This window comes from Penicillium griseofulvum (assembly GCF_001561935.1).
Source record: "Penicillium griseofulvum strain PG3 chromosome Unknown contig_78, whole genome shotgun sequence".
Lineage (NCBI taxonomy): Eukaryota > Fungi > Ascomycota > Eurotiomycetes > Eurotiales > Aspergillaceae > Penicillium > Penicillium griseofulvum.
Window position 1 is genome coordinate 31617 of NW_024467421.1, and position 21643 is coordinate 53259.

At 47.8% G+C, this 21643-nt stretch overlaps 6 protein-coding genes across 6 annotated transcripts; 3 read left to right on the forward strand and 3 right to left on the reverse strand.

Moving 5' to 3' along the window:
• Positions 1 to 90: 90 nt before the first annotated feature.
• On the forward strand, positions 91 to 4972 carry PGRI_081720 (MRX complex nuclease subunit; the record flags this gene model as incomplete). The annotated part of the gene is made up of 4 exons (XM_040795886.1): positions 91 to 106; positions 158 to 2455; positions 3068 to 3393; positions 3446 to 4972. The coding sequence occupies 4 exons, from the start codon at positions 91 to 93 to the stop codon at positions 4970 to 4972; spliced, it is 4167 nt and encodes a 1388-aa protein (XP_040651452.1).
• Positions 4973 to 5715: 743 nt separating this feature from the next.
• On the forward strand, positions 5716 to 7362 carry PGRI_081730 (aldehyde dehydrogenase family protein; the record flags this gene model as incomplete). The annotated part of the gene is made up of 4 exons (XM_040795887.1): positions 5716 to 5774; positions 5826 to 7027; positions 7082 to 7151; positions 7206 to 7362. 4 exons carry the CDS (start codon positions 5716 to 5718, stop codon positions 7360 to 7362), a joined length of 1488 nt encoding a protein of 495 aa, XP_040651453.1.
• Positions 7363 to 7860: 498 nt separating this feature from the next.
• On the reverse strand, positions 7861 to 9359 carry PGRI_081740 (FAD-dependent oxidoreductase; the record flags this gene model as incomplete). The annotated part of the gene is made up of 4 exons (XM_040795888.1): positions 7861 to 7981; positions 8044 to 8122; positions 8175 to 8898; positions 8955 to 9359. The coding sequence occupies 4 exons, from the start codon at positions 9357 to 9359 to the stop codon at positions 7861 to 7863; spliced, it is 1329 nt and encodes a 442-aa protein (XP_040651454.1).
• Positions 9360 to 9756: 397 nt separating this feature from the next.
• PGRI_081750 (glycoside hydrolase family 32 protein) lies at positions 9757 to 11434 on the reverse strand (the record flags this gene model as incomplete). The annotated part of the gene is made up of 2 exons (XM_040795889.1): positions 9757 to 10977; positions 11039 to 11434. 2 exons carry the CDS (start codon positions 11432 to 11434, stop codon positions 9757 to 9759), a joined length of 1617 nt encoding a protein of 538 aa, XP_040651455.1.
• Positions 11435 to 12294: 860 nt separating this feature from the next.
• Positions 12295 to 14043, forward strand: PGRI_081760 (sugar porter family MFS transporter; the record flags this gene model as incomplete). The annotated part of the gene is made up of 4 exons (XM_040795890.1): positions 12295 to 12392; positions 12445 to 12770; positions 12825 to 13608; positions 13659 to 14043. The coding sequence occupies 4 exons, from the start codon at positions 12295 to 12297 to the stop codon at positions 14041 to 14043; spliced, it is 1593 nt and encodes a 530-aa protein (XP_040651456.1).
• An 803-nt stretch (positions 14044 to 14846) lies between these two features.
• Positions 14847 to 16972, reverse strand: PGRI_081770 (glycoside hydrolase family 32 protein; the record flags this gene model as incomplete). The annotated part of the gene is made up of 4 exons (XM_040795891.1): positions 14847 to 15710; positions 15778 to 16601; positions 16662 to 16743; positions 16808 to 16972. 4 exons carry the CDS (start codon positions 16970 to 16972, stop codon positions 14847 to 14849), a joined length of 1935 nt encoding a protein of 644 aa, XP_040651457.1.
• Between the last annotated feature and the right edge of the window lie 4671 nt (positions 16973 to 21643).

Consider the following 21643-nt stretch of genomic DNA (forward strand, 5'->3'; position numbering starts at 1 on the left):
TAGCTCATTGCACGGCATTTTTCTAGTCCTTTATCACAGTGTCTCATCAAACCCCGACTCAGATGAGACACGTGAGTTCGGTCGACCAAGATGCCTGGAGCAAGTGGTAAGACACTCGATATCAAATCGCTAATGCAGCCCACTGATATTTCTATAGAGGCGGAAACTATTCGTATTCTTATCTCCACCGATAATCATGTGGGCTACAACGAGCGAGATCCCATCCGTGGGGACGACAGCTGGAAGACCTTCCACGAAATAATGTGCCTAGCCAAGGAACGGGATGTCGATATGGTTCTTCTGGCTGGAGATTTGTTCCACGAGAATAAGCCGTCACGGAAATCCATGTACCAGGTTATGCGGTCGATTCGCATGAACTGTTTCGGGGACAAGCCGTGTGAGCTGGAGATGCTCAGCGATGCAAGTGAGAACTTCCAGGGGGCGTTCAATCACGTTAATTATGAGGACCTGGATATGAACGTGGCGATCCCTATCTTCTCCATCCATGGAAATCACGACGATCCCTCGGGAGAGGGTCATCTGGCCGCGTTAGATCTATTGCAAGTATCAGGCCTTCTCAACTACTATGGCCGAACTCCGGAGTCAGACAACATTCAAATCAAGCCTGTCTTGCTACAGAAAGGTCGGACAAAACTTGCGCTGTATGGAATGAGCAATGTGCGAGACGAGCGACTCTTCCGCACCTTTCGTGATGGCAAGGTTAAATTCTTCCAACCATCTGTCCAGAAAAGTGACTGGTTCAATTTGATGTCTGTACATCAGAACCACCATGCCCATACAGAAACCAGTTACTTACCGGAAAACTTTCTTCCCGAATTTCTCGATTTGGTTGTCTGGGGCCACGAACATGAATGCCTGATCAATCCTAAGCTCAACCCAGAGACCAAATTTCATGTTATGCAACCAGGATCATCTGTCGCAACGTCCTTGGTACCTGGGGAGGCTGTTCCAAAGCAGGTCTCAATCTTAAGTGTAACAGGCCAAGAATTCAAAAATGAGCCTATCCGATTGAAGACGGTGCGACCATTTGTGATGCGGGAGATTGTATTATCCGAAGAAAAGGGAGCCCAGAAGCTTGCACGCAAAGAGAATAACCGTACAGAAGTAACTCGGTTCCTCATGTCCATTGTCGAAGAACTTATTGAAGAAGCCAATGCAGAATGGCTAGAGATGCAAGGCGACCGCATTGATGAGGATGACGATGACGCAGCGGAAGCTCCGCTTCCTCTCGTCCGTCTCCGTGTGGAAACTTCCACGCCTGAAGGAGGTAGCTACGATTGTGAAAACCCGCAGCGATTCTCCAACCGCTTCATTGGTAAGGTCGCTAACGTGAACGATGTGGTACAATTCTACCGGAAGAAAAAAACCGCTTCTACTTCGCGCAAGGATGATAAATCCGTTGATGAAGCTACCGTTTCTCATTTATCAGCCCTTGACACTGTGAAAGTTGAGCAGCTAGTGCGCGAGTTCCTCTCATCGCAGTCATTAAGCATTCTGCCACAGAATTCATTCGGAGACGCTGTTGCCCAATTCATTGACAAGGATGACAAGCATGCAATGGAGATGTTCGTTAATGAATCCCTTGAGAGCCAGGTCAAACACTTGTTGGCCCTAGATCGGGACGATGACGAGATGGATGACGAGGAGAGAGAACAAAGCTCGCTAGTCACTGCCATGGAGAAATATCGCAGTCAGATGGAGAATATGTTTTCAAAGGGCATAAAGAAGCGAACTCGCGGAAAGAAGCGCTTCAAGCCCAAGCCAGATGGTTGGGATTCCGAGTTTGATGGCGTGTGGGAAGACCAGCCTGGTGCACTCATTCATTCCGATAATGAAGGTGGGGATCCAGTGGAGGAAGAAGCTGCAGAAGATGGGACAGAGCCCACTCGTGGTCGTGCCGCAGCGCCTACTCGAGGTCGTGGCAGGGGTCGTGGCCGCGGTGCAGCAGCTAGTGTGCGGACCACCAAGGCCAAAGCTACCCCAGAAACGAAGACGAAGAGTCGCAAAAAACAAGCGGTTTCAGATGATGAATCAGACGTGATTATGTTGGATGATGATGACGACGATGTTATAGCCAATGTCATTTCCGACGATGAGGACGATGACTCGCAGGCACTGTTCGTCAAGCAACCTCGCTCCACTACCGCGAAACCACGAAAAGTTGCCACAACGACGACCCAGCGCCGCGGTGCACGTGCTACTGCCTCCCCAGCTCCATCATCGGTTACTACGGGTGCAACTGCTTCTCGGCGAGCCCCTGCACGTGGTAAGCCAGCTCAGTCTACGCTCAACTTCTCGGCTTCACAGGCCAGCGCGCCTCAGTCATCACGACCGAGCCGCTCCACCCGTAACATGAGTGTTATCAGCGATGGTATTGATGATGATGACGATGATGATGATGCCTTTGAAGAAATGCCGACCACCTCGAGGCGTCGTAGGTAATGCTCATGGATATTTATGTCTTTATGCATGAATGGACTTATCGAAAATTCACCCAGGCGTTAACACCAGCGTTGTTACCTTCAATTTTTCATTGGATTTCTCAAAATATGATCCCCAAATATCAAATATACTAATAAAACAACAATAAAACAACAATAAACAACCTTGGAATGCTTGTGAAGTTCTTCGAGATGAAGTATACAAAACACGCTAGTCTCAACCTGGTGATTAGTTTATATCGCACACCTGGGGAGTTTCCCTTCCCAAACCCAGACGCTTCACTAAGTCAGTGCCCGAACAAGATCAATTTTCAGTGGCAAATGTGATTGTACTTCGTCACAGAGACCAGAGACGAGATCTCTTTTCTAACCCCGCATTCACAGCCGAGGGACACAACCACCTCGGCCGTGCAACGGAAACGTGAGGGGAATATGAGGGAAAACCTAGGCTGAATCCTCTACTCCGTATCTGATATTCTATTGCCTCCTTGTACAAGGATACGAGACCATACTGGTTAAAGCACAATGACATACAAGTGTCGACCCATTCGCATTGCAGGTTAGTTTTACTTGCATTCCATGATGTACTCCAACTAACTTCTTAGGTGCCTCGGGCTCTGCCTCAGACCGGCGTCATGCTATAGCTGATTTTGCGCGTCACCACCCGACCGATCCTATTGATGTCATTATTGCTGATTTCATGAGCGAGTTCAACATGGCCACCGCCGCGGGTCGGCGTGTGGACCAGGAAATCTCCCAGGAAGTAAAAGCCCCGGCCTACGATCTCTCCTTCCTAGAAGCACTTCAGCCGGCACTGGATGATTTGGCCAAGTATAGAATTAAGCTTGCAGTCAATGCTGGAGTGACTGACACAAAGGGTCTATACGAGGTGGTGACGCGCATGGTTGAGGCAAAGAACTTGGACTTGAAGGTCAGTCCGCGCCTTGCCAAAATGATCAACAATTGCTGATTTGGATGCCCAGATTGCATGGGTTTCCGGAGATGAAGTCCTATCTACCGTGCAGAAGGGATTGACTTCCGGGTCTGAATTTCGCAATGTCTACACAGGTGAGCGATTGGCAGATTGGTCATTCGAGCCCATCTATGCCCAGTGCTATCTGGGTGGCCTCGGTATCGCGGCCGCACTTGCAGATGGTGCCGACATTGTATTGTGTGGGCGGGTCTCAGATGCTTCACCTGTCATTGGAGCTGCTTACTGGTACCATGGATGGCAGCGAGATGAGCTGGACAAGCTAGCGAATGCATTTGTGGCGGGCCATCTGATCGAGTGCAGCAATTATATCTGCGGTGGCAACTTCACAGGCTTCAAAGCCCTAGAGCATGCAGACGGAGATGGCTGGACCAATATCGGATATCCCATCGCCGAAATATCTGCCGAGGGGGACGTTGTGATCACCAAGCAGGCGCATGCCACCGGTGGAGCAGTAACTGTCGATACTTGCACATCCCAGCTGCTTTATGAAATACAAGGACCTTGGTACTACAACTCTGATGTCACGGCGGTCCTCGATGGCATATACTTCTCGCAGCGCGGTGTCAATCGTGTCGCTGTCCATGGGGTTCGATCCAGTCCTCCTCCGCCCACCACCAAGGTCGGTATCACTGCGCGAGGTGGGTTTCAGGCAGAGGCATGGTGGTTTTTGACTGGTCTGGACATTGAAGCCAAGGCTCGCATGTTGGAGGTACAGATCCGCCAATTGTTGTCACCGTATTCGGATAAATTTACATCGCTCAATTTTGATTTACTGGGCTCTTCTCTCTCCGACCCGCACGACCAGAATCGCGCTACCGTTCCGCTGCGCATCGTTGTACAGGCACAGCATGCAGAGGACCTTGCCCCAGCACGGTTCCTCAAACCTATCACTGATAACATCATGCAGGGGTACCCTGGCGCTACTTTTCACTTGGATATGCGCCAGGGATTCCCGCGTGCCATTTTTGAGTACTATGTCAGCTTGCTACCACAATCCGCAATCCAGCATCGCGTCCACATGCCCTGGAAGCCGACAGTATCGACGCAGACTCTCGACATCTCACCCCCAGTAAACACCAGGACATATCCATCACGCCAGCCCTCGCAGCCGATCACCAACGCTGTCGGTCCTGTTGACCTTGCCCGCGACTTTGGGCCGACCACTCGTGGCCCGCTAGGCTGGATCGTTCATGCACGCTCTGGGGACAAGGGTGCTGACGCCAACTGCGGTTTCTGGGTTCGTCACCGTGACGAGTATCAATGGCTCCGGGCATTGCTGTCCGCTGACAAGGCGCAAGAGCTGTTGGGGAAGACTGCCTGCCAAAACACACAATTGGCAATTGAGCGCTTCGAGTTACCCAGCCTTCATGCTGTGCATTTCCTCTTTCGCAATCTTCTAGATCGGGGTGTCGGTGTGACCACCACTGTCGATTTCTTAGGAAAGAACGTGGCAGAATATCTCCGGGCACGGCATGTTGATCTCCCTGTGCGATTCTTGAACCGCGGAAAACTATAGCACGCTTTTTCTCAGATAATCATAATATTACAGATGTCGCCTGGGAAGTTGACATAAATTAGTAACCGCTTATTCTCGGGCGATTAAATAAGCAAAAAAAAAAAAAAAAAGATCCATTGGAAGACAAGCCCTGAAGCTCGAAGTTGTTACCTGTACCTTACCCCCCACTGACAAGCGTCATCGGGGAGATAATAGCCCGCGTCTACGCTGATCATATTCTAGGCCCACTGCCCCTCTTTTCACCCTTTGGGCCGAAGTAAGGGATTTGTATAGGGAAAACATGCCAGGATGTACGAAATAAATAAAATCAGTTCATATGTTTTTGTATACAATATACGGGAAGTTGTGCCGGCAGTAAGATGTTTAATATCAGAATCTTACCTCGGCCTTCCCCCGAGAGGGGCACGCCAAGACTAGAGCTTGTATTGAGTACTCCGCAGGCATTGTTGAGGATTGTAATATACAGTTCAATACAAGATAAAACGTCATGTGTATGACATGTCCCTTGTGGATCTAGTAATTTAAATTTGGAATCCATAAAATTACGAATATTTGAAGCTCCTAGACTTCAAATTAGTCAATATAATTGTATAATACCGTATTTTCATGCAGAAGTGGCGTTGACCCCGCATCAAGAAAGTCAACGAAAACCAAAGACACTCGGTATCCAATATGTTGTATAATACAACATATAAAACCTTGGAACTTTTCCCCTCTTTCTTCTTTCTACCAAAATATCAGTCATGTCTCTCTCAACTACTATCAAGACTCCCAATGTCACTTATGAACAGCCTCTCGGCTTGTAAGTTATTACACCCTCCTTCTCTATTATCTCATTACTAAACTTATCCAGGTTCATCAACAACGAGTTCGTCAAGGGTGTTGATGGAAAGACCTTCGAGACCCTGAACCCTACCACCGAGCAGGTCATCACCTCCGTGTACGAGGCTTCCGAGAAGGATGTCGACACAGCTGTTAAGGCCGCCCGTGCGGCCTTCGAGGGTCCCTGGAAGCAAGTGACCCCCTCGGACCGTGGCCGTATGCTTACCAAGTTGGCCGATCTCTTCGAGCGTGAGATGGAGACTCTGGCTTCCATTGAGGCCCTCGACAACGGTAAGGCCGTTACCATGGCCAAGGTCGATATTGCCAATGCTGCTGGCTGCCTGCGCTACTACGGTGGCTGGGCTGATAAGATCACTGGCCAGACCATTGATACCAATTCCGAGACCCTCTCCTACACCCGCCACGAGCCCGTCGGTGTCTGCGGTCAGATCATTCCCTGGAACTTCCCTATTCTTATGTGGGCCTGGAAGATTGGTCCCGCTATCGCTGCCGGTAACACTGTGATTATTAAGACTGCTGAGCAGACCCCTCTATCTGGTCTGTACGCCTCTAAGCTTATTGTTGAGGCCGGCTTCCCTCCCGGTGTTATCAACGTTATCTCCGGCTTCGGTCGTGTTGCCGGTGCCGCTATCTCTAGCCACATGGACATTGATAAGATCGCCTTCACTGGTTCCACCCTTGTCGGCCGTATGATTCTCCAGGCCGCCGCTAAGTCTAACCTGAAGAAGGTCACTCTTGAGTTGGGTGGCAAGTCCCCTAACATCGTCTTTGAGGACGCCGATATTGATAACGCCATCTCATGGGCTAACTTTGGTATCTTCTTCAACCACGGCCAGTGCTGCTGCGCCGGTTCTCGCCTGCTGGTCCAGGAGAGTATCCATGACAAATTCGTCGCTCGCTTTAAGGAGCGTGCCGCCCAGAACAAGCTCGGCAACCCCTTCGAGGGTGACACCTTCCAGGGTCCCCAGGTCTCACAGCTCCAGTTCGATCGCATCATGGAGTACATCAACCACGGAAAGAAGGAGGGTGCCACTGTCGCCCTGGGTGGTGAGCGCCACGGAACCGAGGGTTACTTCATCCAACCTACCGTTTTCACCGACGTCACTCCCGATATGAAGATCGCCCAGGAGGAAATCTTCGGCCCCGTCATCGCCGTCACCAAGTTCAAGGATGAGGCTGATGCCATCCGCATTGGTAACAGCACCAGCTACGGTACGTATTGCTTATATCCATGAAACCGTGAATGGTAATTCTAACTGTACACAGGTCTCGCTGCCGCCGTTCACACTAAGAACATCAACACTGCCATCCGCGTTTCTAACGCTCTCAAGGCTGGGTATGTTTTATCTCAATCTTAATCTCAGCTGTAACACAACTAATTCTATTACAGTACCGTTTGGATCAACAGCTACAACCTGATCTCCTACCAGGCTCCCTTCGGTGGCTTCAAGGAGTCCGGTCTTGGCCGTGAGCTCGGTTCCTACGCCCTTGAGAACTACACCCAGGTCAAGACTGTGCACTACCGCCTTGGCGATGCTCTGTTCTAAAAAAAATAATGACAATAAATTAGTTCAGTTATTCAAGCCAATGTGATGATGATACGTGGAAATTATCGTTTTGTATATAATCCAAATTGAAGTGCTTTGGTGTCTCAACTACTTTTCCAATATGTACCACTTTATACTTCACTGTATACTTGTACATAAATTTAAGGGCAAAAGTTCATCTTGGATAATAGGTATTTCTCTATGAAGTAGACAAGTTTACATTACCAATACATGGCTTTTCACTGTAAGCACGGGTCATTGTATGCCGCTCGGTACATCTTCCACCGAGAGGTTCGCGGCTACAACTCCGGGCTAAGTTCGGCAGGATTCTCGGGATTTTAGCGATTGTACTATATATTGTTCTAGAAGTATATGGAACATATTTGGTATGTATTCAATGCTTCAAGACTATAGCAATGTACAAACATCTCAGCGCACTAAGCTAAATGATAAAAAAATAACAACGATTCCTTTCAAAACAAGAAAATCCCCTTCGAACTATGCGCCAACTGCGCCAATCGTAATCCCGTTCGGTAGCTCAAGTCCGATGGGTAGTCCACACAAGAATTTGTCAGTATAGGTTGTGCCACGCTTTATGGCGAGTTTCTCTTCAATATCTCTGTACATATCATAGCTAATTGTTGTTAGTACTGCCCAAAACCTGGAGTTTGTCAAACTCACGCATTCATCTCCTCAATGGTAAGAACTTTCTTTGTGTCTTCGACTTTATAGGTGGGAATATCTTTGTTGACGGAGAAACCTATACACTGGTCAGCAAGCAATACAGGCCAACACTATTGAAAGTCACTCACCAATCCGTTCATTGATATTGTAAGCCGCCTTGGCTGCAGCTGCCTGTACCCTTGTAACACGAGGCAGACGCACTTCCTCGTAAACAGCGAGGGCTTGAGCGATATCCCCAGAGAAATAACGCCTATCAAATAGCAGTCCAAGTGCTGCTGCATCTTCAATAGCCATGCAGGCTCCTTGGCTTTGATGAGGCATCATCGGGTGGCCAGCATCTCCCAAGAGACAGGTGGCACCGCGTTGCATATATGGATACGGGTCATGTACCCAGAGACGCCATGGCTTGATTTCTGTCCCAATCTTCAGATGGTTAAATACCTGTCGGTCCAGTTCCGGGTATGGGTTGAGTAGTTCTTCGATAGGGCGGTCCTCAGCGCCCCATGCCTGTGTTGAATAGTCGCCTTTGTCACGCGGGAAGAAGCAGTAGTACGATAGGAGCTTGCCGCCATTGCAGGGTGACAGAACAATCTTGTCCCATTTGCCTTCCTGTCCACCCCAGTACTCTAGTGCGCTATCCTCGGAGTAGTTGACTAGGCCGAGCTTGATGGCATCCTCGGTTTTGACGTTGGTGTGTAAGCAGCTCTGGTCGGAGGGCCGCTTTTCTGGTGTGATTCCAAGAATACCTCGAACAGCCGATCCGATTCCATCTGCGCCGATGATTAGGTCGTGGCTTATCACTTCACCGTTCTCGAAGACGACGGTACTCGTCTTTAAATCGATATCGCGGCACTAGACAATAGACATTAGCACATGCTTGATTTCGGTCAGTCAAAAGAGGAATGTACTCGGTAGTTCACTTTGAGGGTTGCTGGTGCTCCTTCACCCTCGCCCAGGGCCGAATCCTTTAGCATGGTATGCATGTACTGACGGTGGAACATATTGTATGCATATCCCCAGCGCTTCTCATAATCATCAAGGTCATACACACTAACGGGCTCGCCCGTCTTCCAGTCACGGTTGATGAGCTTCTTCAAAATCACAGGGTCACCCTTGGCGACATCGACCTTCCACTCGTGTAACCAGCGGGTGCCGTTGGCAGCACACGAAACGGAAGCGCCAACTTCGCCTGCAAAGTCTGACTTTTCATAAATGGTCACGGTATGTCCTGCACGACGCAAGGCAACTGCAGCGGACATGCCGCCAATACCGCCGCCAATAATGCCTACATCGAGACTTCTCCAGCCTGACATGGTGCAGATCAATAAAGTTCGTGGATTATAAGATTGGATTGAAGTAAAAAATTGTGAGTGTTAAGATAGATGTATAGAAGATAGATATATAGCAAGATTTCTTAATCTCTATCTCTACTCCGAATATCTATACAACTTCGGCTGGCGGATGATGCACTTCGGGTGGCGGACCGCGCACGCTTATCCTCGGCTTCCATTTAGGGCTTCATCAAGGAAAGAACTTATCTAAATCGGCGGATCATGTTCTGATTCGTTAATTAAATTAACTTTGAATGGCTTCTCGTAAAATGATCTCATGATATTTACTCTCAACTAAGTACATCTTTGTCATGATATCTATCAACTGGACAGGATTCTATTGACAACATTTGAAGTATATTTGGGATAGTCAGCGATATCAGTCCCAAGTCGAGGCGACATTGTAGATGCTGAGTTTGACATTCTTAGTGGCTCCTCCAGTAGATATCAGATGGGTATGAATCGCCTCACTGCTCGGGAAAATTTGAGCTGTGAGAGTAGTCTCTCCCTGGCCCCCGAAAACTTCAACACTAGATCGATCCACGAAAATGCTCAGATTTACTCTGCCGTTGACAACCGATGCTAGCGGTCCACGGTATAGGCTCGCAAAAGTCTTGTCGAAGGATACATCTCCAGACTTGGTGCGGTCAAGGAAGACTTGTTTGTTGACGAAGTCATAACCGATCAGGGTCTGCTCGGTGGAGTCGGTGGAGGCTCGAACAGCAATGGCAAACTGCGAAGCCTTCGAAGTAGCAGAGAAGCTCAAGTCGATCTTGATCGTTTCTTTATTGGCACCCACATAAATGGAGCCTTGGCGAACAGAACTGTAGGTGTGTGAATAGGTCGGGTGCTTGCTGACGATAGAAGACCATGCTTCCTGGGGCTTCTGAACCAGAGTCGCCTTGTTCCCGATTGTCTTAAGTGAGAGATGACGAGGAATAGACATTGCACTTCTCCATGGGTTGGTGGGAATGTTCGGGCCATATTGCCAGTTGTTCATCCACGCGATGTGAGTATAGGAATCAGCAGAGAGGCCATTAAAGCCAGCTGAAGCATAGAAGTCTGGACCCCAGTCCATCCAGTTGGCGGTCGCATTTCCAGGATATACAGAATCGGTGTCGGGGGTGAAGGTAGTGCCGTCAAACTCACCCACGAAGTACTGGGTTCCAGAGCCGACTGTACCGGGTGGCCCGCCGGGGTTGAGTCCGCTGACAATGACCCATTTCGTGGACTTCCCTCCATCCACAGGTAACTTGAAAAGGCCGGGGCACTCCCAAATTCCGCCTTGGGCGTTGTAAGGACCGAACTCACTCGCCAGCTTCCAGTCCTTAAGGTTGTCGGAAGTGTAGATGACAAGCTTATACAATGTGGCCAGAGAAGTGACGACAACCCACTTATGGGACTCCTCGTGCCAGAAAATAAAGGGGTCACGGAAGTTTTGGTACTGGTCTTCGTATGGGGCTGGAGGATTGTAGATAACCGGGTTGGCGGCATCGTACGTAGTCCAGGTTAGACCATCATCAACACTGTAGGCGATAGACTGGGCTTGCTGGTTCTCCCGGATGGTCTTGCCACTCGGAAGGGTCTGCGCAACAGGGTACTATAGAAAGGGAGTGAGCTAGTCATTTCAGCACTATATGTCTGCTGGTGGGTGAGCTTACGCTGGAAGTATACATAGCGATCATGGGGGGCTTCCCATCCTTCCCAAAGCCACTGGTGTTGTTCACATCGACAATTGCACTTCCACTGAAGTACATCTCCGTGACCTCGCCGCCAAATCCCCGGGCAAGAAGGGCGATGGGCTTTTCTTCCCAGTGGGTCAAATCCTTACTAGTGGCATGACCCCAGGACATGTTACCCCATTGGATCCCACCGGGGTTATACTGGTAGAACATATGGTATACCCCATTGTGATACAAGAGACCATTAGGGTCATTCATCCAGTGCTCCTGAGGTGAGAAATGGTATTGGCCACGGTAGGGTTGGTCATAGTTGAAGGCATTTACCATGCCGGAAATTCCAGCTAAGAGACCCGCAAGGGCCTTGAGGTGAACCATGATGAAGGGATAAGTATTTTGTGGAAGAATAATGTTTGTGGCGACATGACTTTATATATATACCTGAGCGATTTGATCTGGGTCCTCCCAAGGTCAGCCAACAGGTTTGATCTGAATATCACACCACATCCATTCCCCATAGTAGGCATACCCCATACTCCGTCGGTCGACTTAGATTTGGCATAGGAGTTTATTCGGACAAACTCAAACTCTCAAATGAACAAAAAGCTTGTGCTTTCTGCTTTGGTGGGGGAAATTTCGGGCCATTTTCGGTGAATCGGAGAGATGAGAGATATCCCGGCAATGTCGTAGGTTGATACCCCATGGGGAAGTGGATCTATCGGCTTCGGGATCATCTGATAGGTGCAGGTTTCGGTAAAGTCTTTGCTTGGAACCTTGGAAATATCCCGACCAACCTCGTGTTGGAGGCCCGTACACCCCGTGATGATTTGAGCCCGCATCTCCGCTTTGTTTATGACCGGAGTATGCAAGTCTCGGCCTCGGAAGTGGCTGATCCGACCTGCTAGCTCTCCCTAGAGAAGGCCGTCGACTAAAAGCTGATTCGCTGAATAGGTAATTTGAAAGGGTATGCCGGCGAAACTTCGCAGATATTAAACGTTACTGAGGGGTCTCGGACGTTTAGTTCGTCGGCTTGAGTGTCTCAAGTTCATTTCTTTGCTGTTCAGACCCCAAAACAATTGGATGTGGCAATCTATTACACTTCGAGGCATACAATCGGAGAAGCAGGGGTTTCTTGATTCACAAAAGTATAAGATCCAACATTTGGCCTCTCCCAGAACGCTCTTCTGAATGATATCTACATCTTACATATCTCCGATTTACTCTACTCCACAAACACCATGGGGGTCTGGCTAAAGAAACCCGAGAATGTACCCGGGGCATCATGGCCAGCCATTGCTATCTCTAGCTTCGTCGCCTTCGGAGGTATCTTGTTCGGGTAGGTTTATCATTCCCACATGAATTTCGGATGTACCTAACTTCTCCCTCAGATATGATACAGGCACTATCAGTGGTATCCTTGCTATGCCACACTGGCAGGATCTTTTCTCAACCGGCTATAGAGATGCTACCGGACATCTCAACATTACCTCTAGCCAGTCCTCTGCTATTGTCTCCATTCTATCGGCCGGAACATTCTTTGGTGCTCTCTGTGCGGCTCCCCTGGGAGACTCCATCGGTCGTCGGTGGGGTTTGATTGCCTCTAGCTGGGTATTCAACTTCGGCGTGATTTTGCAAACAGCTGCTACTTCTATTCCGCTATTCCTTGCGGGTAGATTCTTTGCTGGATTTGGCGTGGGCTTAATTTCTGCGCTGAGTACATACCCCAAACTTATTAACCCATGATCTTCCCAACTAATTAATCTATCAGTTCCTCTATATCAGTCTGAAACTGCGCCGAAGTGGATCCGTGGTTTTATCGTTGGTTCTTACCAGCTAGCTATCACCATTGGTCTACTGTTGGCCTCGGTAGTTAACAATTCAACTCACAATCGGAATGACACCGGTTCTTACCGTATCCCAATCGCTGTCCAGTTTGCGTGGGCTATTGTACTGATTATCGGAATGCTTGTCTTGCCCGAAACCCCCCGCTACCTTATCAAAAAGGATAACCTTGAGAGGGCAACTAAGAACCTTGCAAAGCTTCGACGTCTACCTGAAGATCATATCGCAGTCAGGGAAGAGATTGCCGAGATTCAAGCAAATCACGATTATGAAATGAGCCTAGGCGAGCCTAGCTATCTCGAATGCTTCCAAGGCAACTTGGGAAAGCGGCTATTGACTGGTTGCGGTCTTCAAGCCCTACAGCAACTGACCGGCATCAACTTTATCTTCTATTACGGCACACAGTTCTTCAAAAACTCCGGATTCAAGAACGAATTCATCATCAGCCTTATCACAAACTGCGTGAACGTGGTTTCGACTATTCCTGGTCTCTACGCAATTGATAAATGGGGCCGCCGGCCTGTCCTCCTTCTTGGTGCCGTCGGCATGTGTATCTCTCAGCTTCTGGTTGCTGTCCTGGGAACGACGACCACTGGCCAGGATGCCGCTGGCAACATCATTGTGCAAAATGCCGCGGCCCAGAAAGCTGCCATAGCATTCATCTGCATCTTCATCTTTTTCTTCGCTGCATCCTGGGGACCTATTGCTTGGTAAGTCATCATCGGTTCTTTGAAGTCAAACATAGCTAATATGGGAGCAGGGTTGTTACTGGTGAAATTTTCCCTCTGAAGATTCGTGCTAAGAGTTTATCCATAACCACTGCCACCAATTGGCTGGTTAACTGGGCCATCGCTTACTCTACCCCGTATCTGGTGAATTATGGACCGGGCAATGCCAATTTGCAGTCGAAAATCTTTTTCATCTGGTTTGGATGCTGCTTCCTTTGCATTGCATTTGTTTATTTCATGATATATGAGACCAAGGGACTTTCCTTGGAGCAAGTGGATGAGCTGTACTCTGAAGTCAGCAACGCGCGGAAATCAGTTGGCTGGAAACCCACTGTCACGTTCGCGGAGATTGTGAACCAAAAGCGAGGATCGGTCAGCCAGAGCCAGCATGATGAGGATGTGGAAGAGAAAGCTTAGGCCAAGGGACTATATCGTTGGAACTGTCAGACGGTAGCTTTACAACCCCAAAATGATGCGGCGTCTGTGTGAGCTGATGGGTATTGGGGAAAATTCAAGACTCCGATACGGGGTATGGAAGATATGAAGTAGCAGGGTTTCAAGACCTTTGTTGACGCTACTATTTTACTAAGATTGAGATGTTTGGACGGGAAACAGGCAATTTATTAGCAATTCATCCCTTTAATTACTATAAATGCAAGTTCAGACTCTAACAAGGAACTTAATAATCATCTTTTAAACCAACTCAACCCCCTTCTCCACTGGCATGAACTACCTTTCTTCCAATACCACGCGATGACTCTGACAAGGGAGATCATTGAAACATGGGGTATTTCCTATTTGGGTGGGAATCCTATCTCTTCCGCCCCATCTATATACAACATCCCTACTTTGTTTGCCACTCCTTTACTATATTTTTGCCAAAGGCTAAAGCGAAAAACAAAAACATACAACAGTGAGGATTCGCTGGTGGTCACCAACCCAACTACACTTACCGGCGTGTGGCTAAAACTAGTGAGTTTCGGCGGTGATTGAAACTCCAGCGGTTTTTATACATGCTAGCTAGAATTGTATATATCTAGCGATCTCTAGGGCTACCTTTTTGTGTGTAAATTCTCATGCAGAGGTAATTAAATACCATGGAATTTGCAGACTGATCCCTTCATTTTGACAAAAGACTGAGAGTACAACCAAAGGCCAACAGCTTTGTACAATACTGACTAGTTATGTAATGGAGACACAATTCCACTGCTTTCTCTTCTTTAGTTCCCGTCCCACCAAGTGTAGTTGTTAGTTTCGGCAGGAGTGTCAAACACTAGCTCGGAGCTACTGTTCAAGGGTCTGTCGGGCCAGACGTTGAGCAAGCCATCCCAGATCTCAATATCTCTGTACTGAACGCTGACGCCGGGTGCATTGTACAAAGCAAAGCCATTGCTGTCCTCTCTGCTGGGATAGATCCGGCCAGTGAGAGCGAAGCGATCATTCACAAAGACTTCCACAAGGGAGCCGTCGACGAATATGTTCATTTCAATCGGTTCTGTCACAGGACTACCGCCATGAATTCCTGCCATCTGGTAGGGCTCAAAGTACCCAGCCAGTGTCGTGTTTGGGAACGTCTTGATCTGAGAGGAGTAGGCGCGGTCCAACACGACTGACTTCTTGGAGGGATCGTAGTAGATGTTCGTGTACTCTTCGCGATTGGGCGAGGCAGCGACCGTCACACCTGTGACACCCGTGGTGCTTTTGATATTCAGTTTCAATTCATAGGAATTACTGAGAGTGCTGGGCAGGCGGATTTTGCTGGTGTTGCTGCACATCTTCTTGCTACAACGAGACTTGGTGTGCTGAGAGCCACGGCGAAGACCCGTAACTACATCGCTGGCCGCGCGCACGCCCAGAGTGCTTGCAGTCCAGGTACCATTGGAGTTTAACGTATAGCGGGAGTTTCCAACGGTGGCATCAGCAGAGTTGTGGACAACACCGCTGGTTTCTTTGATGAAGAGTTCCCGGGCCAAGGACAGCGCACCTTGGTAGCCTTGCTGCACGATGCCGAAGTTGTCCATGTCCTCACTTGCCCAGCCATACTGAATACGGCGGTTGTTCTTAGTGTCATTGAACGAGGTGATCTGGCAGATCATGTTAGTTTCCATCGTTCGATGAGATTGCGTGGTACAGTTATGATCTGATTCTTACCGCATACAGAATACCCCAGTCGCTCGCACCGCCTGAGACAGGGTTGAAGGCTATGCTACCATTCGGACGCGCGGAAATTTCTCCCTCATTCCACAAAGACCACCTCCGGTCATGGAAGCTGACCTCGCCTCCTTCAGCACCCATGCTGACGAAGTAGCGGTCGTCAATAGTGAAAAAGTTGGAAACTTCAAAGTTGAGGCCATATGATCCAGTTTCCTCCAATGAGCCCAAGGTACTGTTCGCTGCGGGTTCCCACAGAGCACCAAGGAAAGTCCAATTGGTGAGATCAGATGCGGAGGCACTGTATAAGGGCATGCGAGGGCCAGCGCCTTTAATACCGGAGCCCAATATGGCATAGTAGTGAGGCTCGGAATTTCCTACTAGCGAGTCCAACTGGGGAAGCGGGAGGTAGAAGGGATCCCGCCAGCCGGTGACATTCCAACCGTCAGGTGGACTGCTGATGACTGGGTTGTTGGCATATTCTTGCCATGTCACTCCACCGTCGGTGGAGTATGCCAGACTTTGGCTTTCGGTCCCAGGGAGATAGGGTCGGGTATACGAGGTTGGCAGTTTTGAAACGGATGTGTAGAAGGCGAGAATTGTTCCATCGACTTCGCCAGAGATATTCACGGGCTGGGCTGTTCCAGAAAAGATGCCCAGATGGTTGTACATCGGTGGATCGTGGTGGTCGGTAGTCAAGTTGGTTGTACCTATTGACTTCGCTTCTCCGTCTTGCCATCCTGCGAGTCCATTGCCGGGGTTGTGGTCAACATCAGTCCAAGTTATGAGGTCGCTGGATGTCGCATGTCCCCACGATATATTGCCTATATGTATGAGATATTTAGCAAGGATCTTGCTAGACAGCTAGGAGAGGGAAAAAGTACCCCAGTTGACATGATTGGGGTTAAACTGATAGTGCATATGGTAAATGCCTTCAACCGGGTCGTACATAGGGGCACAAGGGTCCTGGATCAATGGTTAGTGTGACTTAGTTCATCCAGAGCTTTTCGGAATTCGGAAAGAGACATACATTCATCCACCCTGCAGGGGCCAAAAAATGGGAGTACGGTCTCCAACGAGTGAAAAGGCTATTGTTTCCCATCTTCTCAATCATCTCCTCCGTCAGGGTTTGACCCCATGCGGTTGAGACGGTGACAGCGAGCATCACACCAAGAATTGCTGTCTTTGGAGCCATGATTGCTGTTTGGGACTATTCGCACCTCCAAGTGAGGATTAATAGCGCCTTCTTATAATTGAAGGGTAAATGTCTCATTTTACTTCCCCGGGGTTTCGTCGTCATATCTTCGGGTGGAGGAAATCTAAACCCACGGGGTTTTATGTTTTCCCCCCGCAAGTTACTAATGGACGCCGATGAGTTGGGGAACTTATCTAGATCTTAATCGGGTTTGAAGTAACTCAATGTCGACCCACGATGGTGTTGTGGTGCTCACAGCCAATGACAGTCAGGTGGAATGATTTGACGTTGCAAATCCCCGAGAATTTCCCGAGTCTTCGGAGATTTGTCCCTATTACTCCTACAATATAGAGAAATGTCACCTCATTCTTTTTTTTTATATCCTAGTCTCTAGACTTCTCATAACGGATCTGAGCCGCTGATAAATACAAAAATCAAAACACACATGTCTAAAGTCGTATGTATTGGTTTATGCGTGGGAGAGAATGATAGAATCAAATCAGTAAGTAGGTAATAAATGGTAGGTTATAGTTATAATGGCACAAGAGTACCATTTGTGGAGAGTGTATAGTTATAGACTTTTCAACACGCTTAGCCGGCTCTAACTAGCAAGAGGTATTATTAAATGATAGGGTCGATAGCGAAATTACTAAACTATAGAGTATTCTAACAGTTTACTTTAGGAGCCGGCCTCACCTACTTATAGACTTAACATCTGTAAAGACTTAGTTCAATAGCTAACTATAATATAAGCTGCCTACGAGAGGAATCTAGCTGTTACAGTGTTAGGGCCCCTAGCGAGATCCACACGCGGGAGGACGAAAGTATAGACTTAGATCCCGGTCCTTAGGCAAACTACGGTATGACTATACTATAGGAGGTAGCGAGAAATACTAGGGAGCCTCTCTAACGATCGACAACCTACTACACCTGTAAACGTCTTGACTGTACTAGTAGCAAAGCTACAAATGTAGAATCAATTATGATCCAGATTATCGGACAAGTCTCCCAATAAGAATACTCTAATTATCTATAGAACGACGGTCTCTAGGCTAAGCATATCGGAGACTAAGCACAGTCAAAGGTTATCTACAAAGAAAGACCGGAAAGAAATAAGGAAGAAATCATTAATAATCTCCTGAGTTCTGAATAAAAGTCAAGCTATATATAGCTAAGGGGAGGCACAGCGAGTAATTGTTTTTTAAGCAAAGTAGAGCAAGCCGTTTTCGTGAGACTTATCAATTTGACCCCCTTCCAAAAAGTCTCCGCAACGTGGACGTTGATTTTGGACCTGCCTCGGGCTTTAATGGGCAAAAAAATGAAATTACCATACAGAGAAGATAAGGCGAGAAGGGCGTCTTAAGCCTGCTTTCCATGTCGTTCGTGATCTCCTTCTTTTCTTTTTCTGGAAGTTCGAAGCCCCGAAAGCTGATACAGCACCAGCACTCCGAAGTGCAATGGCCTATGCCTTTCTTCCTTGTAGAAAGATGCCTTTGTCCACAGCAACCACAACCCCGGCTACAACATCCGCCTCGATCCGAGCAATCCTGAACCATTCTTTCGCACATAAACCAGGCAGCATCATGTCTGACGCTATCATAAAGGTTTCTAAAAGTCGGTAAAAGCATAGACTCAGCTCGGTAAAGGGCTTGTTCTCTTTTTGGATATTGTCTTTTGACCACTTCGAGCTGTTCATTTACTTCTTCAAGCTGGGTATATGAATCGGAGTCAACAGCTGTGGCCTTTTGTAAGGCTGTAGCCCTGTGGTTTAGCGCTTCCTCGCGCTGTATTTGCTCACGCAAAGCGTGCTCAGCAATAATTAAATCGGCAACAAGGGGCCGGTCGAGGCAGCCAAAATCGTTTTTTAAATAGCCCTGGCGATAGGACTCGTAGCTGTAATGAAAAACATGCGTATGCCTCTGGGAGAATCCCATGACGAGCGGAAGGATGGAAAATGGCAAAGATTTCGTAGTTGAAAAAATGTGTAGAGAAGATATTTTAGCCCGAGGTGCATAGGTGTATTTCTGAGGTCACCAGCCCGCTGCCTAAAATGTACTTAGGGAAGAACTTTACCGTTCCAGTCCAAGGTTGTATGTTCTGATCTGAATATTCCATCGACTATTTACTTCATTTCCTTGGGGGACTGCTGTTTTACTACACTCAATACGCTAAACTTAGGTGTATACGCAGCGGTATAGGGTCCATTTTAAAGTCTTTCGTACAAAGCCTTTTTCTACCTTTTCCGCCGTCGACCTATCTAGAATGATATCCGAGACTACTAAAGATACCACTAAAAAGTCCACTGAGAAGACTACTTAAAAGATATTACAAGGCCGCTTATGCGTGCCGACTATTTTTGTGTATTATAAATTACTAAGTGGGAAAATGAAGCTTTAGGCACTATACAAATCCATCTATCTCCGCTTTTTGAGGTGGTTGAATGTATAGTGCCAAAAGCCTCATTTCTTACTTGCAGGGTTAGCTGACAGAACTCGGGTACCTTCCAAATTATTAAGGCATCTGCAATATAGTGATTCACGTATCTTTATTTTTCTACCAGTCTCATCGCCACGGATGAGACTCAGCGGTTGCATGCTTCGCCCTCGTTTATTTATAACCTAAGGTTCTACCCCGATGACAAGTTAATAGAAGAACTTTTCTATGTCCCTGATCACTCTGCTGGTGGGATTATTTACAACAAAAAGGTTCGAAGCTCTGCCTCTGATATTTCGTCCATTGTGGGCTGATGCTGAGATGCGCTCGGAGCGCCTCATTCAACATCGGGTTAACTCTATCGCCTACTGCGCTGAAGGTGGCCGCGTTGTAGCTTTCGTGTTCAAATGTGTGTCGCGTGCTTGAGGAACATGGGCGCGGGCAATATGGGACAGACTGTTTAGGTTAGGGGTAGATGTAGCTTACATTTGGAGTTTCGGAGTTGTGTCATTGAAACATGAGGCATTTCCTATTTGGGAGTCCTACTTCTACAACCCCATCTATATACAACAATCCCTTTGTTTCCCACTCCTTTTATCTTTTTGCCAAAAGATATAAAAAAAAACAAAAACATACAACAGTGAGGATTCGCTGGTGGTCACCCACCCAACTACTAACTCACCGGCGTGTGGCTTGAGTACGGCTGAGCGGACGGGAAGCCCTATTTTCCACACCCTATGGTCGTATGTATCATTTTATGTATGAAGGAGAATCATAAAATCCTAAAGCCTAGGTTATAAGGTAGCTCTCTCTAGTTATAACGGCATGAGAATACGCGGAGAAAGTATAGTAGACTTTTGAGAAGGCTTTCCGAAAAACAAATGAGAATTGTCTCGAATTATTGGCCGTGCTTCTGAACACGGCTCTAACCCTAACTAGTCAGTAAATGATTATAAACTAACAGACCCTATAGTAGAAAGCATTTCAACAGATTACTTCATAATGGAACATTTGAAATAGATCCGTCAACCAAGAATCCTAGAATGCTAGACAGGCAACTATGCAGATCTTCAATGTTCTTCAAAGTGTCCCTTCCCGTAGTGATATAGAATATATCCGGGCTACTGCCCCCCCCATAGCTTCCAAGGTTGTTTACTCTCTCTCCTCTTCCTCCCCCCTTCCTCTTCCTCTCCTCTGCCTGTCTCTCTCCGTGTACGAGTTCTCCTCTCTTCAAGGCTATAGAATATTTTCTTAACCATGAGGGACGTTTGGCCTACAAGCCGTTCACAAAAGGAAGACGCCAGGCCAGAAAGTCCCACCCGACTGGCGAACTACTCTCGTGTGGTGTTGTGTGGTGTTAATTCTGTGTCATCTCTGGGACCGAAACAGGTACAGTCTGCTCCTGTTTGTTGCCACGTTTGATGTTGACAGACAATTTCAGGCACAACCGTGAAGAGGCGCGGTTATTCCAGCTGGAACATCCACAAGTCTTAGGCGTCTAGTCCAATCAGAGCCCTGCTCCAGCAGAACTGGTAAGTCTCGACTACAGTCAATAAGAATACAGTGCTTGGCAAGTTTGATTATTAACAGTATGCCTGCAGAAGGCTCGAGTCTCCCCGACAACGATTACCCCGGTTCCTTTTTCGCCCGTGTGTTTAGAGATGTCGCACTTGGTTCGCAAAACATCGTGCACCCTCAGCTCCTCATGCTCCAGGTCCCAGTGGCGGCGAAACTGATAGCCATCCGTCTGCACCACAACATCACACTGTCATTGAGTCCCTGCGTTCTGCATCAACGGAGAATTACCGATATCAATTTATATTGAAAAGATTAACATGGAAAGACGTGAAGCCATCATCCGAATCCCATGCTTTCTTATCAATACGAAAAGGAGTTCAAGACCGTTGAAAAATTGAAAGAGGAATTGAGAAAGAAGAAAAAGATGAGCCGCAGAAAGTGGCTGTTTTTGGCCCATGGGGTAAGTATATACCAAAAAGAAACTCATCAACGGCAGTATATTAACCAAGTGTGGTCATATATAGGCAACTACAAGACTGTCTTGAGCAATGCACCCCTACTTCAACACTTCGTAGAGTCAGACAACTCTTTCACACCGGCTACTGCCAACGAGTTCCATACATGGAACAATCCTAGGCCGCTGGGAACACTCGAGCTCATCACCCCACCCTAGGGTACATCTCCTAAACCTTCCAGAAGCTAAGGAGTCGCCCGGCCTCC